Source organism: Myodes glareolus, chromosome 20, assembly GCF_982192425.1.
Source record: "Myodes glareolus chromosome 20, mMyoGla1.1, whole genome shotgun sequence".
Classification (NCBI taxonomy): Eukaryota; Metazoa; Chordata; class Mammalia; order Rodentia; family Cricetidae; genus Myodes; species Myodes glareolus.
Window position 1 is genome coordinate 6,911,191 of NC_142045.1, and position 15,532 is coordinate 6,926,722.

Sequence of the window (15,532 nt, forward strand, 5' to 3'; positions counted from 1 at the left end):
AGAGCGCTGCGAGCGAGCGCGGCGAGCACCAGCATGGCGGGGCTCCGGCGGCCGCAGCCCGGCGCCTACCGCCGCACGGCTGCTGCGGCGAACCTTCTGCTGGGCGTCTTCCAGGTCCTGCTGTCCTGCTGCCGTCCGGGAGGGGCTCAGGGACAAGGTCAGCCCGCCGTCGGGGCTGGCTGTCCTCGCCACCCCGCCCCCCCTTTCTTTTAAGGGAACTGTTGAAATCTGTGAAGGCTCGCGGAGGAAGGGGACCCCGGGCAGCTCGGCGAGGGGGAAGACGGGCTGCTGCAGCCCTGCGATCGCAGCGTCCCCTCGGCGGCTCTAGGCCGGCTCAGGAGCGGGGCAGCGCGGGGCTTGGGGACCGCTAGCCGCGCGCGCCCCGGAGCCTTTGTGCGCGGGCCCCTGCGCCCCGGGCGCATCCCCCCGCTTTGTGTGGCGCGCGGGTGCCTCGCCGCGCCCGGCTTCCTGCAGCTTTGTTTCTCCTCAGCCCGGTGGCCTGGGGATCGCCGTGCCTAGTGAGGCGGCCTCGCCCCCTCAAGCTCGCGTGCCCTCACCTCCTCGACCTGGGGAGTGCCCGCTGGACATTGTCTTTGCATCCTCGGTTCACCCCTCGGGGTGGCCTCCGCTGCGAGAGAGGAGAGGCAGACTTGTTTGGGGCAGGCGGGTGGCACGGGGGGGACGGGCAAGGAAACAGGAAGCGTCTCTTTTCCGTGCATTACAAACGCGGTGTGTTTTTTGGTGTCCGTACAGCGATTGAGCCCTTGCCGAACGTGGTGGAGCTGTGGCAGGCTGAAGAAGGGGAACTCCTGCTGCCCACTCAGGTGAGGAGGACCAGGTGACAGGGCGGGTGCCGGCGTGCAAGGGAGGAGAGGCCTGGAGGCAGCCGGCCTTCCCCCGGTCGCCCAGGAGCGTTCGGGTCACTTTGCAAGGCAAATAAACGGTCGTGCGGAGCCTGAACACCTGGCAACGGTGGCCCTTCGGCCTCCTCCCGCGCCATGTGACAGGCTGTGAGTCAGAAGGTGGGTGCCCAGGCCACTTGAAGCAGGTTGTGTGTCGCACAGCCTTGTGCCCGGCTAGTGGCAGATTCTTTGGCCTGCTAGTGGTCCAGGGTGGGCGGGGGACTTGGGTCTGGGCAAGCGGGTGTGGTGTGGAAGGCAAGTAGCTGGAGGGTTGAACACAATGGGGATATTGATTTCATAAATGTTCGTGAGTGGTGCTCGCCATTAGCCTAAGTAGCTTTGAGATGAAGAAGTGACTTTAAAGGCGTAGAATCTTGGATTTTCTCCAAGTGTCTTTAATTCCTGTTAGAATACACCTACTTAAGAACCTGAATTTCAGGTTTTTTTTTCACCCCCCCCCCATAAGATAATGATTACATGTGGGAAAATAATTGCTATCGTTTTATTGGGGGAATCTGCAGCACGGAGGGCTTCAGACTGCAGCGGATATTGCAAAGCTTTTGTCTTGCATAGAATGTTTCAATTATGCAAGAAATTCCCACTGACCTGCAAAAGATGCCATTTAAACATAATTCTGAAGACTTTTTTTCACTAGTGCAGTGAAGACCCAAAATGCATTGCGAGTGGGAAGGGTGTTGAATGATAAGAGAATATTAACTTGTATGTGGTAAATTTCCAAGTCTTTATTACTTCCCATGCTGGTGGCAGCGTCAAAAATCAGGGCCGTGAGCTGTAAGTTCTTGAGCTCTCCAGATTTGCCTTTCTTCTGATGTGAAGCGTTGGTGGCACCGGTTTTGAGATATTTGGAATATTCATTTGGCCAGGGATAATGAATAATAACTCACAGGCAGAGAGGTGGGTTTTTTTTTTCTTTTTTAGAAGACAGTTTCCTAGATCTTTTCTGGAGGCCAGCAGGCCGCAGGAGACCCACCTTTGGAGAAGAAGCCCCACCAGCAAGCAGTCTTTATTTTACCAAATGGATTTTTTTTTTACCCTCCATTCTAAACAATACATCTGCTTTGAAAAGTGTATGTGTGGGGCACCACCACTACCACCACCACCACCACCACCAACAACAACAAAACAAAACCCAAATTCAAAGTCATTCATAACCTTAGCTGAGCCACCCTAAGTACTTGGGAACATTTACTTTGAATAGTCATATTCATGAATACCAGCTGCTGATCGGTGGTGTGAGCGGCCTTTGGTGGGGGCCTTCGCTGTTCACAGTCGTATGCTGAATATCATTCCTGGTCTCTACCCCTTGGATGCTGGTGGCACTTTCCCGCCATGCTGTTGTACCTCTCCCTGCTGTGGGTGTTTTTATTTTTTATTATTGTTTTAAAGTAAGTTCTTGCAGTGTTGCCTCAGATTCCCCCACTCAAGCCATCCTCCTGTTTCATTGCTGAGTTAGCTGGAGCTACAGGACTGCGTGTATTCCCTTGGACCTGGCTCCAAACACCAATTTTACCAAGTATTCCCGGGAGCAGGATTTCCCTGGTTAAGATGCACAGATGAGCCTTCGCATTTTAGCTCAATTGAAGTCTCCATGTCTTCACTGGGTAATGATGGAGGCCAACCCAAACAGAAAATAAAATAAATTATAGACATTATTTGTTTCTGCCTTCATGAAAGATAAATTCTTTGTGGCCCCAAAATGGAAATGCCAAGGCCTTTGGTAACATTACTTCATTTATAGGCTCAAAAGTTGTTTTATAAAATGCCCAGTTTCTGGCTTGATTTTTACTTCATGTGCATAGTGTGGTTTGTTCTAAACATGGTTAAGGCTGAGAAGGTGTCATCCCAAATACTCACCATAGAGACCTTGATGCTGAGGTGCTTTAATCCATGCTGTGGCGGAAGTGAGACCAGTATGTATAGTTTTCTGCATCTGTTGTCTCTCTATGAGTGCCCTTTAGACACTGTATCACTGGGCACCTGCCTGGGCAGGGATGAGGGATGCATGCGTCTTAGATACAGAGTGTTCTGAAGAAGGTCATTTGGAAGACATTCTTGCAAGGAATTTAGAATTATTTTCAGAAGGTTTCCTTGTGTATGTCATAAGAGTCTGGAGAATATTTACAGGTGTCATGTAAATTTTACACCTTCCTCTCAGGAAGTCTAGAAAATGCCTTTGGAACCTAAAAGTTGTCAGTGGGAGCTGAACATGAAGATGTGCTCAAGGATTTGCCCAATACTGATTATTCCTACAGAAGTGGTTTTTTTCTTTTAACTTTTCTTATGGGACTCTCAGTGATTAAGAACTTGTTGCTCATCATTCATTAATTGTTACAAGCTGCCAGACCCTCTTGTCTCTAAGTGTATACCTAAACACGGTATGAGTCCTTCTACCATTTTGCCTGTTAATTAATTCACTTTTGTTGTTGTTGCTGCTGCTGGAGATTGAACGCAGGGCCTTTCATGGCTGCACACTTGTCCTAGTCCCTGGGCTGTATCTGGGCCCAGCATACCATGTCTTTGTTACCAGTTTTCTCACCTGCAGTTTTCTCACATACTAAGTTCAGAGGAGCTCCTGAGGATGACCTTCTTTGAACTCGGTGATCCCGGTAGCTTGTCATCTTGGTGGTTTCTTAGCCAACTCATAAGCTCCGCGCTGGAAAACGCAAACACTTTCCCTTGCTGAAGGGCTGCACCAGGGCAGATAACCCACTGTGATGGACTCTGTGGTTAACCTGATATGGATGTTATTCGCGTGGGGGTGTCTGTCTCCCGAGAGTGGCAATGAATTATGCCCCCATCCCTATTTTTATATTTTTGTTATATAGTCTCCTGTTAGGAGATTGTTTGGAATAGTAACACAGAAAATTGTCAGGCATAATGAGAGGCTTTATTGTTAGAGTTGCAGATCTTCCCCCCTGTTCTCTGATTATACATTATCTGAACCCAAAGTAGTGATGGTACAGAAGCCACACATGTCTTCTCATGGGCTGTCTGGTGGCAGCTGCATTTGTGTAAGATGGCAAACTTTGTGCACCTTGGTGGTCCATGTGTATGGAGGGTGATGTTCCCTTGATCTGCTCTGATCTTTGGGGTCCAGCAGCCTTGTCTCTTTACTGTCCCTCCTTTGGGATCCACTGAGCCCAGCGCGTCGTCTGTGGTGTGAACCATGGATGTTGACGGCATGGAGGCACTGTAGGGCTAGGTCCTTTGTGACTTGTATTTCATACTGTCACCGTCCTCTCCCTTCTGCATCTCTTGTCCCGTTAGACTTTTCTTTGCTTGTGTGTGCCATGTTGTCTCAGTTGGGCTCCCATGCGTGAGTCTGAGCTGCTGAGGTTTGAGAGCGCTGCTGTGGCCACTGTGTTCCCTATGTAGTGGGCATTCAGTGGTCACCATGATGCCTTCTGGGGAGAGGCAGTTGTCCTGTCTGGCTCCACTGTCTTATTGATGAAGTTACTCAATCCTGAAGATTACAGTTGAAATGCCTAAGCGTTCACTGTCCTGTTGTGAGAACCACCTTTGGTTCCCAGTCTGCCTGAAAATGGAGATGCTGGACCTCACATGGGGCCTTGGTGGGATGGGCAGGCCAGCCCGACTCGGGCTCTGATGCAGACACCAAGCATTGGCTTAGCACAGTTGAACCCCTCTGATTTAGGGATAAAGAAGATGATCTGATCTTTAGAAATATCATGTCTTCTTGATTTCCCTCTCTAAGTTTGGGGGTATGGAGAATAGAAATTGGTAGAAAGTGAAACCAGAAACAAGACAGTGAACATCTGTTTGTTTGTTTTAATCTCAGGTACATTATTATGTAATAGCAACTCTGGTCAATGAATCATTAACTAGTATTTGGATATCTTTTTGCCATAGAGGTTTGTTTATTTTTGGCTTAATCTCCTGTCAACATTGAAAAATAATAACTAACGCAGGTTGAGAACTGTCAGCATCGTTTAAGCACTGTGTGGCCTTTATATTCATACCCTACAGAGTGTGAAGTGTTGTTGCCTGATGTTAAAGTTGAAGACAGTGAGGTACTGTGCATCTAAGTCAGTCACTCGTTGCAATAACAAAGTAGCAGAAAACTGAGAGAAAAAAATAGTGCTGGGCATTGGTGGCTCGGGCCTGTAATCCCAGGAGGTAGAAGCAGGTGGATCTCTGTGGTTTGGAGGTCAGCCTGGTCTACAGAGCGAGCTCCAGGACAGCCAAGGCTACACAGAGAAACTGTGTCCAGAAACAAACAAGCAAAAGATGTCACAGGGGAGATTTGAACCTAGGAAGTGTTCAGCTCTCGAGCCTGAGCTGTTTTGGCTGTGTTGTGTCTCAGTGCTCTCTGAGCACCGTGTGATGGTGATAATGGTGCCCGTGTTGGAGGGAAATACAAGTTCTGTGTTGTGAGAAGTTTTCAAAAAATACCGAGGACTATTAGAATCTAAGAGACAGCTGGATTGTACAAAGCTCACTGGCCAAACACTGTTTCAGGTGCAGACGGTGGTACAGTAAACCAAAACACCTGCCTGTGTGGGCCCTGCCATTTAACAGAGGCACATGGACGGTTAGAGACACACAAAGTTCTAAGCCGTGCAGTCTGTTTGAAGGGCACACGTGTTGTATGCAGACAGGAAGAGGCAGCGATGGGAATTGTTGTAGTTGAAGCCAGCCGTGGATGCCGCTTTGAAAAGATACTTGAGCCAGCCGGTGAAAGCAGCCTGGGATGCAAGTGGCCAGTGGGAGGGCCCTGGGGCGGGATGGAGTAGAGAGGATTTGATCTTGTTCTTTGAGAGCTTGGTTTTGTTGAGCTGGTAATGCCTGGGACAGCTTTTGAGTGCTGACAATTAAGACCTGAGAGAAGAGGCCAGTGTCTCCCAGAGGAGTCACTTAAGACCTAAGTCCAGAAGGGACCCAGCCCTGAGTAGTCCAGTGTAGTCCAGCATCTACTTTGACATTTTAAATTACACCCAGTGCCTGCTGGTCTAGAAGGAGGGGATGCGTGTCAGGGCTGTGCTGGACAGACCCTTCCTGAAAGGGTTTGAAGTAGTCCCATGAACACTGGGAACTTTTGGAGCACTTTCTGGTTTTTGAGACAGAGTTTCACTGTTAGTTCAGGCTGGCCTGGAAACTCTCCACCTGCTTGCCTCAGCCTTTGGGTCATCCTGAGCAGGGACAGTGGAAGCTAGGCATACGATGGGTGGTAAGGAGTGATGTGGACGAAGGTGGGTATCGCAGTGATAAGTTTGTAGGAGGCGAGCCTGTCAGCATAGCAAAAAGCCCTGTATGTCACCCCTGTAGGACAAGCCTTGGGGATACTGGTGGTGGGGTGGGTCAGCGGGCAGGACCGGAAAATGTGCAGATCTGAACTTCTAGTTGGCGGTGGAGAGAGGGGAGCAGTGAAGGGTTTGCCTAGGGGGTCAGGCATTGTGATGGTGCCCTCAGCAGAACTGTGGGAGGATTGCTGACATTGGGGTGTATGTTCACCTGGGGCCCTGGCTTTTGGAAGTAAGGCCATGTTGTAAGCAGTACGCGTGCTTGTAGTGTCCTTCCTGCGACTGCTAGGCTTGGTGCTGTGCGGAACAGAGCTAGCCTGGGAGGCGTGAGACCTGGGCTTGAAGAACAGTGGGCACGGATGGGACATCTGCAGGGAGGGGGACAGAAGACAGCAGTCTGGCCTTGTCCTGTTAGTCTGTGTTAACATGTGGAAGGTTTTTGTTTTAGAAGGTTTATTTATGTGTATATGTGGGTGCCCGATGTCTAGGGAGGCCGGAAGTTACAGGTGGTTATGAGCTGCCTGATGTGGGAACTCAGCCCCAGGTCCTCTGGAAGACAGTAATGGCTCTTAGCTACTGCCGTCTCTCCACACCCAATACACTGAAGCTGTAGTGAAGGGACCCTGGGCTGAGAGGGCCAGAGACAGGGACTGGAGGGTGAACGTCACTAGGAATAGAGGGACTGGAGAGAGAAGCTGGAGCGCCAGGAGTTAGACCTCCAAACAGAAGTGAAGCCTGGGCGCGTAATGCCCCCAGGGTTAATGTGGGCTGGGCACTGCGGGACTCAGTTGGCCTTGGCTTCTCTTTGTCCACCCTGCTGATGTTTCTCCCTGACATACGTGGAAGAGTATTTGAGGGGGATTTACAAAATTCGTGGCCTTTTTATTGATGTCGTAGAATATTCTATATTAATATAAATTAATATATACTATACAATATAATATATAATATACAATGAGCTATACAATGTCTTTTCTGTCTTTAAATTACCTTTTTATTTTTGAGACAGAATCTCACTGTGCAGTCTGGCTGGTTTTGAACTCTTTGTACACCATGCTGGTCTCTTAACGCCACCTACTTCTGCCTTTCTAGTGTTCAGACTAGGCCACCAAGCTCAGCTAAATAATATGTTTTCTATACTTAGAGATTTTATTATTAGATTTTATTGTTTTTATTAGTATCTTATGTGATTAAACTTAAAATGTTAAAAAAGGCTCTTGAAGTTTTGAAATTATGTTTAGGCTATGTTTTAAACCAGTAGGTTATTTACTTACCGTGAGTGTCTGAGAGACCCAATTGCCAACTTATGGCTTTATATTGCCATTATGACATCATTAAACAAAAAGATATTTTTTGTGTGTGTGTCTGTGTGTCGGTCGTTGAGTATGTCCAGGTATGTGAGGTGCCCACAAATGCCAGAAGAGGACTTTTTTCCCCAAGAGGTGGAGTTACAGGTGCTTGTTGTTTGACTGATGTTGGTGTTGGGACCCAAACTTGGGTCTTCTGGAAGATCATTAAGTACTTTTAGCCACTGACCCCTGGGTAACACTGTTCTAAATCTCCATGGACGGCTGGGCCGGTCACTTGTAGTTATTCACTGTTGCTTATCTTCCCACTGTTGGGGACTGTGTTTCTTTGAGACAGTTGCTAATGGGAGTTCTCTCACTCCAGGGTGATTCTGAAGAGGACATGGAGGAGCCTTCTCAAGAACAGAGGTAAGGAGAGAGGGGACGGATGCCTACCAGGCATCCCTACCGTCACTGGATGCTTTGGTCTCTATATGTCTCTCTCTCTCTGTGTGTGTGTGTGTTTACTGTTATCTATAATATGTCTTTCTCTTTGATCTCAGTGGAGTCTACATTCTCTAGTTAACCTGATTTTGTTTTAAAATGGTACAGAAAACTGTTGGCAATACTCCCTTGTTTACCACACCTTAGCCTTGTTTTTCCTGGGGTGTATTTATGCCATCCTTCTTGTTTAGAAACTTCTGTCGAGGTCAGACTCTGTGCCCAGTGCTGAGCGGAGCACACCAAACAAGTCCCGTGTTACCTTGTGTTGTGTGCAGTGTCCGTCAGTAAAAAGAATGCTGGGTTAGGTTCTTTTTCCTGCTGCTCTGTATGTTCCCGGTTGTGCGCACACACAGCCTTAGGACTTCTCTGTTTCCTAAGAGACGCCTTCCCCTTCAGGTCAACCTCAGCCCATGGCTCACAGCTGGATCAGCCTGGACTGTCCTCCATGTTGCTGGTGGCCGTTATTCCAGTATTTTGCTGTTATTTTGCTCCCAGATGCTTTGCTTTTTGCTTTTTCTCCCTCTGTTTTTTCCTCTTGTTTATTCAGTCTGTTCAGCTTTTTGGACTTGAGATTGTTCCTGATGTGTGAAGATCATATTGTGACCTAGATGGAAGGCTCCTGTTAGCGACCTTCTTTGTGTCCATTTCTAGAATGCAGAGTGTGGGGTTCTAAGAATTCCCTCAGTGTTACGTTATGGGTGTAGTCACTGACCCATGTATGAAGTGTTCACTGGCTCACCTATGGCAGAGCTGTCATTCTTCAGTTGATTTTAAAAACTTCCTCATGCCAGTTCAATAGCTTGTGACTTTAAAAATAAATGTTTGAACGGGGCATGGTAGATTTGCCTATAACCCTAGCACTTGGGAGGTAGAAGCAGGAGGCTTGGGAGTTCAAGGTTATCCTTGGCAACATTGTCAGTCTGAAGCCCTCTTGACCTAGATAGGACCATGTCTTAGGAAACCAAAGGCAAAGCCCATCCACATCGAGACTTGCTTTAGAATAAAGATTTACAAGAGAATGACAAAGGTCCAGAGAGATTGTCACCCAGCACACCCTGTTGTCACGTTAGCATTGTCTAATGCTCTGGTGCATTTATTGCCGTGAAGGCAGCGTTGCTGTCATACTGTGGACCAAGCTTTCTTTATTTGGACGTCGTTAGTGTTTTCTAATATCCTCTCCAGGGCTGAGTCCTCAGTGGCGTTCAGCGTCTTCTTTGCAGACTGTCCGCGGTTCCTCTCTGTTGTTCAACCACTTACATCATGTGTGTGCATGGAGACTGATTCCTTGATTTTAATCCTCTGCATCCTTTAAGGCAGTTCCAAAGTCCCTCACCCGGGAAGGACCCTCTGCTTTTGAATGTGATCATTCTACAGTCTCGTCTGTAGGCCCAGGGTCACGTGAAGTTCTAGTCGCCATGTTTCCTTGGGCATTGGTGATTCTCCATTGATCGCTTTCCTAAATTTTGATGGCCTTGCAAGGAGGCCAGGTATTTTGTATAATGTCCTTGGATTTTAGCTTGTCTGATAACTTTTCTCTAGTTGAGTGGGCCGGAGTGTGGGGGAGGAAGGCCACAAGACGTGCATCAGCTTCTCTTTGGATTCTGAACCCTTTCTTTTCTTTTCTTTTTTTCTAGATAGGGGTTCTCTTTGTAGCTTTGGCTGTCCTGGAACTCACTCTGTAGCCCAGACTGTCCTGGAACTCACTCTGTAGGCCAGGCTGGCCTCTGCCTCCTGAGCGCTTGGGTTAAAGGCGTGAGCCACCGCTAGGCTTGCCTTAGATTCTGACTTGGGTCACTAGGTCACCGTTCTCTCTGTCAGGTCTCCCTGCCAGGGATTGTCTCACCGCCTCCTTCATACCGTGTTCTTTGGGGGCAAATTTATTACGTAGAATTAAGCTCCATCAACCCAAGCTGTTTGAATTTTCTGTGTAGATTTGCGCCCCTCCTATTTATTTATTATTTATTCAGTAATTCATGTGACTATGCTCTGAGATACAGCCCAGCACCGGGTTTCCTTCTGTTCTAGTAACATTCATACTCAGTCTTCATTGAGAAGCCATTCATATCATTTTACACCTTTTAATTACTTTTTTTTAATAATTTTATGAATGACATCACAGTGCTAGCGTTTAATGACAGACGGACTGGAAGTCAGGGGAGCTCCCATGGCCAGCTCGACAAAACCGTATGTTCTGTCAGGATGACCTAGAGCAGCTACTCCCATAGCAGCTCGAGACTAGAGACGTGAACTTTGCCATACGACAGTCTGGGCTTTGAGAAAGCGTGATTGGAGCTGCCGTGAACCTGCCTGTCTAGAGAGAATCTGGACGGTAAAATGTCAGTGTTCCACCGGCCGAGGCTGCTTGCAGTGAGGCCTGACCAGGCCTGCTGACTCTGGCCATGGGGCCTCTGTGGCCTGTTACCTCACACTCCCTTCAGCTGAGGAAGCTGTCAGGGCCACTGGCCTTGGTGAGGACTCTGTTTGTGTTATCTTGACATCATCCTCTGTGGCTGCTCTGTAATTGTGTTTGGTTGCAAGCCAGGAAGGCACTATTTGAAGCTCCTCTTCCTTCTCGCCTCCCCATCCCTCCTTTCCTCCTGGGTGTTCTCAGATATCAGCAGCAATCTACTCCTTTGCTGAGAAAAGGAGATTGCCTTGGGAGATTCTGATGAGAGGGAGCAAGCCCGAGTGACTCCAGCTTGCCCTTGAGTAAATGCACTCAGGAAGTGAGCTGGCTCCCTGAGCACAGGGCTATTGGGTAAGCCCTTTTGGAGCACAGTAGTGTCTAATAGGATCAGAAGAGTTGAAGAATTGCTAAGGAATGAATAATGTTGTTATTTTAGCTTTGAAAATGATTGTAGAAATCACAATCACTGTCTGGCTAGGTACCGTGTCTGTAGAATGCTCTTCATTAGTGTTAATTTGTACCACGCTGAGGGTAGAACCCAGGCCTCTACTATAGACCAGTACTCTACCACTGAGCTACAACCCAGTCCCTTTTGAACTTCAGAATGTATTTTTTAAGGAGGTGTTTAAGGCAGGGTTTCTTTGTATAGCCCTAGCTGTCCTGGAACTTTCTCTGTAGATCAGGCTGTGGACTCACAGAGATCGGCCTCCCTCTGCCTCCCGAGTACTGGGATTAAAGGTGTGCATCACCAAAACAGTTTAATGTCAGTCAGTTAAAGGTGGACCCTGAAGTGGGGACACCCGAAGTCGGGACACTCCTGGTGGCCCTCTGCAGCGGAGAGGCACAGTTGTTGACGAAAGCACTTGCTCTTGAGTTTCTATATGATATATATGAGAGAGATTTCATATTCTATATAGAGTATATATAATCTGTATAATATATAAACACTATATACAGTATGGCAAGCAGGTTGTACCTTCTGCCCAGAACTCTCACCTAGTGTCCACCAATATCTTCCTGTGGTCTTTAGGTCTTCAAAGCTAGTGTGTCGGAACTGAGTTTCTCGACTCTTCCTGGGCTCTTCTCCAGCGTCAGGTCCTGGGGAAAAAGAGCAAGTGCGCTGTCTGACGCTAATGTCAGCATGCTGTCTATATACAGCGAGGTACAGAGGGAAGGAGGGAGGGAGGGAGGGAGGAAGGGAGGGCCCCTCTACTCCATATACCCTCTCAGAACCAGGAGTCTTGGATGTATGGCTCATCTTCAGAGAGTCCTCTGCCTCTGTCCAGCCAGGTGTTCACATTCCCATCCCAGGGATGCACTGAATTCGTCCTCTTGAGATCAGCCTATTTTGGGTTACATTATTGCTGGAGAGAGCGCGGACTCCCAAGCGTGGCGTGGCACAGACACAGAAGGCCATCTGTGACTGAGGGCCTTGTCCACCTTTTCAGTCCTTCCCCCACATTCTCATTTTGTTTTAGCCGTGTGACTGTGTCCTCTCTGCCCCCCACTTCTGCCTTCCCTCACCCTGGCTGCCTCCCTGAACCTTGCTGACATTAGGATTAGCACAGGGTGCTTGCTCCTTTGTGGACATTACCTTTTGTGGTACCCGTGGTCCAACCTGGCACTCCTTCTGTTGCTTCTCTAGTTCCAGACTCAGTCACCAACACCCAGGTTGCAAAGCTGCTGGATGCTCTGCTGCAAGGTCGAGCTATGGAGTAGTCGTCTGCTAACTCAGTTGCGCATTCTCCCTAACCAGGTCTGCAGTCAGCCATTGCTGTGAGAGCCGTGGCACCAGTACCTGTGTTAGGGTTGTGGCTTCACATCGAGCCCACTGCAGGTGTCACATGTGATGAAAGACTGTTGATCAGGCGCTGTCAATATAAAGTCCTCTGGTGCCTCTTACAGGGCTGGGTTACCGGGGAGGGCGCAGGATGAATGGGTTTAGCTATGGTCTTCTTAGCTTTAATATTCTAAGAGGGTTGTCTTTGGCTGTAATCAGTTTTCCCATTTAGGTTTTCTTCATAAAGTACAGGCTTTCTAACGGGACTCATGGTATATATTAAAAGTTCTCTAACCACAAAAAACTTTAAAAATAGTTTTTAAATTTGTGTTGTGAAGACGTTAGCCAAGTGTAAACGGAGACGCCGCTTTCGTTCCTGGGGAGCATATTCCTAGCAGCCAGAGGGGAATCCCACATCAGCAAAGCTGCAGTCAATTTATATAATTATTTAGCTTTGATTGAAATAAATTAGAAAAATAATACACTGGAACTAACAGACTTTGAATTGACTTTTTTTTAGATGTTTAAATAAACCTTTCCAGACACTTGCTGTGGCAAGTTTTGTGTGCATCTGTATGTTTATATTAACTATTTGAACCTTCATTGGGGTCATATCAAATAATTTTATTTATTTATTTATTTATTTATTTTCTTTGAGGCAGGGTTTCTCTGCGGAACAGTCCTGGCTTCCTGGAACTCATTCTATAGACCAGGCTGTTCTTGCACTCACTGAGATCCTTTTCCCTCTGCCTCCCAAGGGCTGGGATTAAAGGCGTGCACCACCACCACCCAGCTCCTAAATAATTTTTCAGTCCTTCAAGAATTGATAAGTGTTAGTCTAAAATAAAAAAAAAAAATAGGCAAGCCCCTTTAATGCCAGCAACTCCTGGAGTGAGCTCGGGGCTCACAGCATGAGGTGTGTGTGTGTGTGTGTGTGTGTGTGTGTGTGTGTGTAGACGAGCTGGTCCAGGAGGAATCACACTGCTCCTTCTGGATGGGGCTGCCTTTAGAGAAGTCACTCATCTCAGGTAAAGGGCATTCTGCGTGCACCCCTGTGGCTGGCTGATTATTGCTCCAGGACACAGTGTTCAGCTGCAGAATCACTTCATGGAGCCCATTTAGTAGATGGGCATTCAGTAGAGAGAGCCAGGCAGAGGCGCAGCCCAGGAAGATGTGCCCATCGAATCGAAACATGCATAGGAAAGACTCTGAGAAGTGAGTGAACCTGGGACATGAGCCAAGGTACAGCTGTGAGACAGGAAGACACCAGGTCTTTAAGCCCTGGGAACCCACGTTTTAATTTCTTAGGGAAATCACGGATCTAGGAAGCGCTGAGCTGATTGATGCTTTGGTGGTGTTAGGCTGCTCTTATATGGTGGGCATTGTGATTTGAATTGCTCTACACCATGTTACAATGGCCCATGAGGCCCATGAGACACGGAGGCGCTAATGGTAGAGGTGTCTTGACACCACAGCGGCGGTATTGGTTAATTCTCTGAAGGTGTTCTAGACTTCTGGTTACTTAAGATAACAGCGCAGCTGGGATTTCAATACTTAAAATAGTTTCCCCAGGCAGCGTTCTCTGTCTAGGAAACACCCGCATTAGGAATATATGGGGTCTCCTGGGAGCTTGTTACTCTTTTAAATGAATTGTCATCAAATTATTAGTTTGCTGTTAAGAGTTTTGCACATGTGAAATCTGACTCCAGAGTAATAATAGTACCTGGACCCTCCGCCCTCTATTCTCTCTCTCTCTCTCTCTCTCTCTCTCACACACACACACACGCACACGCACACGCACACGCACACACACACATGTGCGCACGTACCATAGGAAAAGAATGTGTCACAAATAATTTCTGTGGTAGTCTAGACAGTATGTCACAGACACTGTGATTAAGTGCTTGGGCTACTCTTCCTGAAGACCTGGGTTTGAGTCTCAGCACCCATATGGTCACATATAATCATCTTTAAGTCCAGTTCCAGCGGACACCAGCCTTGCGCAAACATGCACACAGACATATGCAGACAAAACACCCATACACATAAAAAAAATGAGAATTTTGAGTTCTTGAAGGTTACTCCTTTTCTAGAAGGTGTCCTTATCTACTTCTTGGTGTTTTCCTCTCTAAGGTGAGCTTGAGAAACGTGTTTAGAGAGCCATCCCTACTCCCCCAGCCTCCATCTCTATTCTGTTCAGAGATACAGCTCTGAGTGACATACACTGCCAAACTGTTCTCCTACAGGGAAGATGCTCTGAGATACCCACTGCTGCATTTGCAGCTAGCTGGTTGGCAGGGTTGGCCTTAGTGAGAGCTCAGCCATCGTGTGGTCTCTAAATAGGCCAGATGTCATTGCCATCCAAACAGAGCCAACCAGACGATACTAAGACAAATGTGTCCAGTAGGAGTTTTTGAGGAAGTCTTGTTTTTTTAATCAGGCCAAGCTAAATCCAATTCATTCATTAAAACTGGATTTAAGTATTTGCCCTGGTATTGTACCTGTGGTTTACAGATTGCTTTAAGATGTGTTATTCTTAGATAGCCAGGTGGCTATGTGGTAATATTCTTATTTTATTGATGAGGATAGATATCCGTAATCGTAAAATAAGGTTGCAGATCTGTAACGCACAGAACAGATGTATTTCCTAAGTGCCCTCTTTCTATGTATACTGGTCTACCCTGGTGTTGAATGCAAAGGAACATAGGTTGGAAACCATTTTCCCACTTGGATATAATGACACCATGCTCCTGTGGGAGGAAACCATGTCCAGGATTGAATTGGGGAAGTGATTCCATTCTTTATTGCTTGTAGTTCCTAGCAAAACCTCAGGAAAATGTGATGAACCTGGCTTTTCAGACAGTCTCAGAGTTGGATCTTTTACCACACGCTGTATCAGAACTTCAGTTTTACACTCTTGTGAAATTTTAATCCTTCATGAACATTCTAGTATGACCTTTTGAAATAGTCTGGAAAATTTAAATGTGGTATCGTAGCGCACTTGGACTTTGTGAACCACTTGTTACTATGCTGTGTGCAGATAAGCTGTCCTGTTGGCTTGCTTTGCGTTGTGATTATTTTCAACAGCAAGGAGCAGAAAACCCTGACTCAGCCAGCTCCAACAGTAAAGAGAGCTTCATGTCACCTAGCCAGAAGCCGGGGCAGGATGACTCTGGGCTGGTCGACTCAGCAGGTTTCCTACCTGCTTGTCTTGCTGTGCTCACATTTGCAGATCTGCAGACCTCTTCCAGAAGGGCAGGTTCAAATAGCCCCCAAATGGTGCCTCTTTCTCAGTAGCATCCTTAAGCCCCCATTCTTGAATCTCCCAAGACATTCACGGTGGATCTGTGCCTGTCACGGCCTCTTACTGG

General features: G+C 47.5%; 1 protein-coding gene across 2 annotated transcripts in view; it reads left to right on the plus strand.

The window, feature by feature from the left end:
- Window positions 1–15,532, plus strand: part of Tmem131l (transmembrane 131 like) — a 132,679-nt gene continuing 117,147 nt past the window's right edge. For both annotated transcript variants that reach the window (XM_087899434.1, XM_087899435.1), the window contains exons 1-3: window positions 1–157; window positions 754–824; window positions 7,856–7,899. In XM_087899434.1, coding sequence (XP_087755560.1) covers window positions 34–157; window positions 754–824; window positions 7,856–7,899 — 239 coding nt within the window. In that variant the 5' untranslated portion in view covers window positions 1–33. The remainder of the gene's footprint in view (window positions 158–753; window positions 825–7,855; window positions 7,900–15,532) is intronic.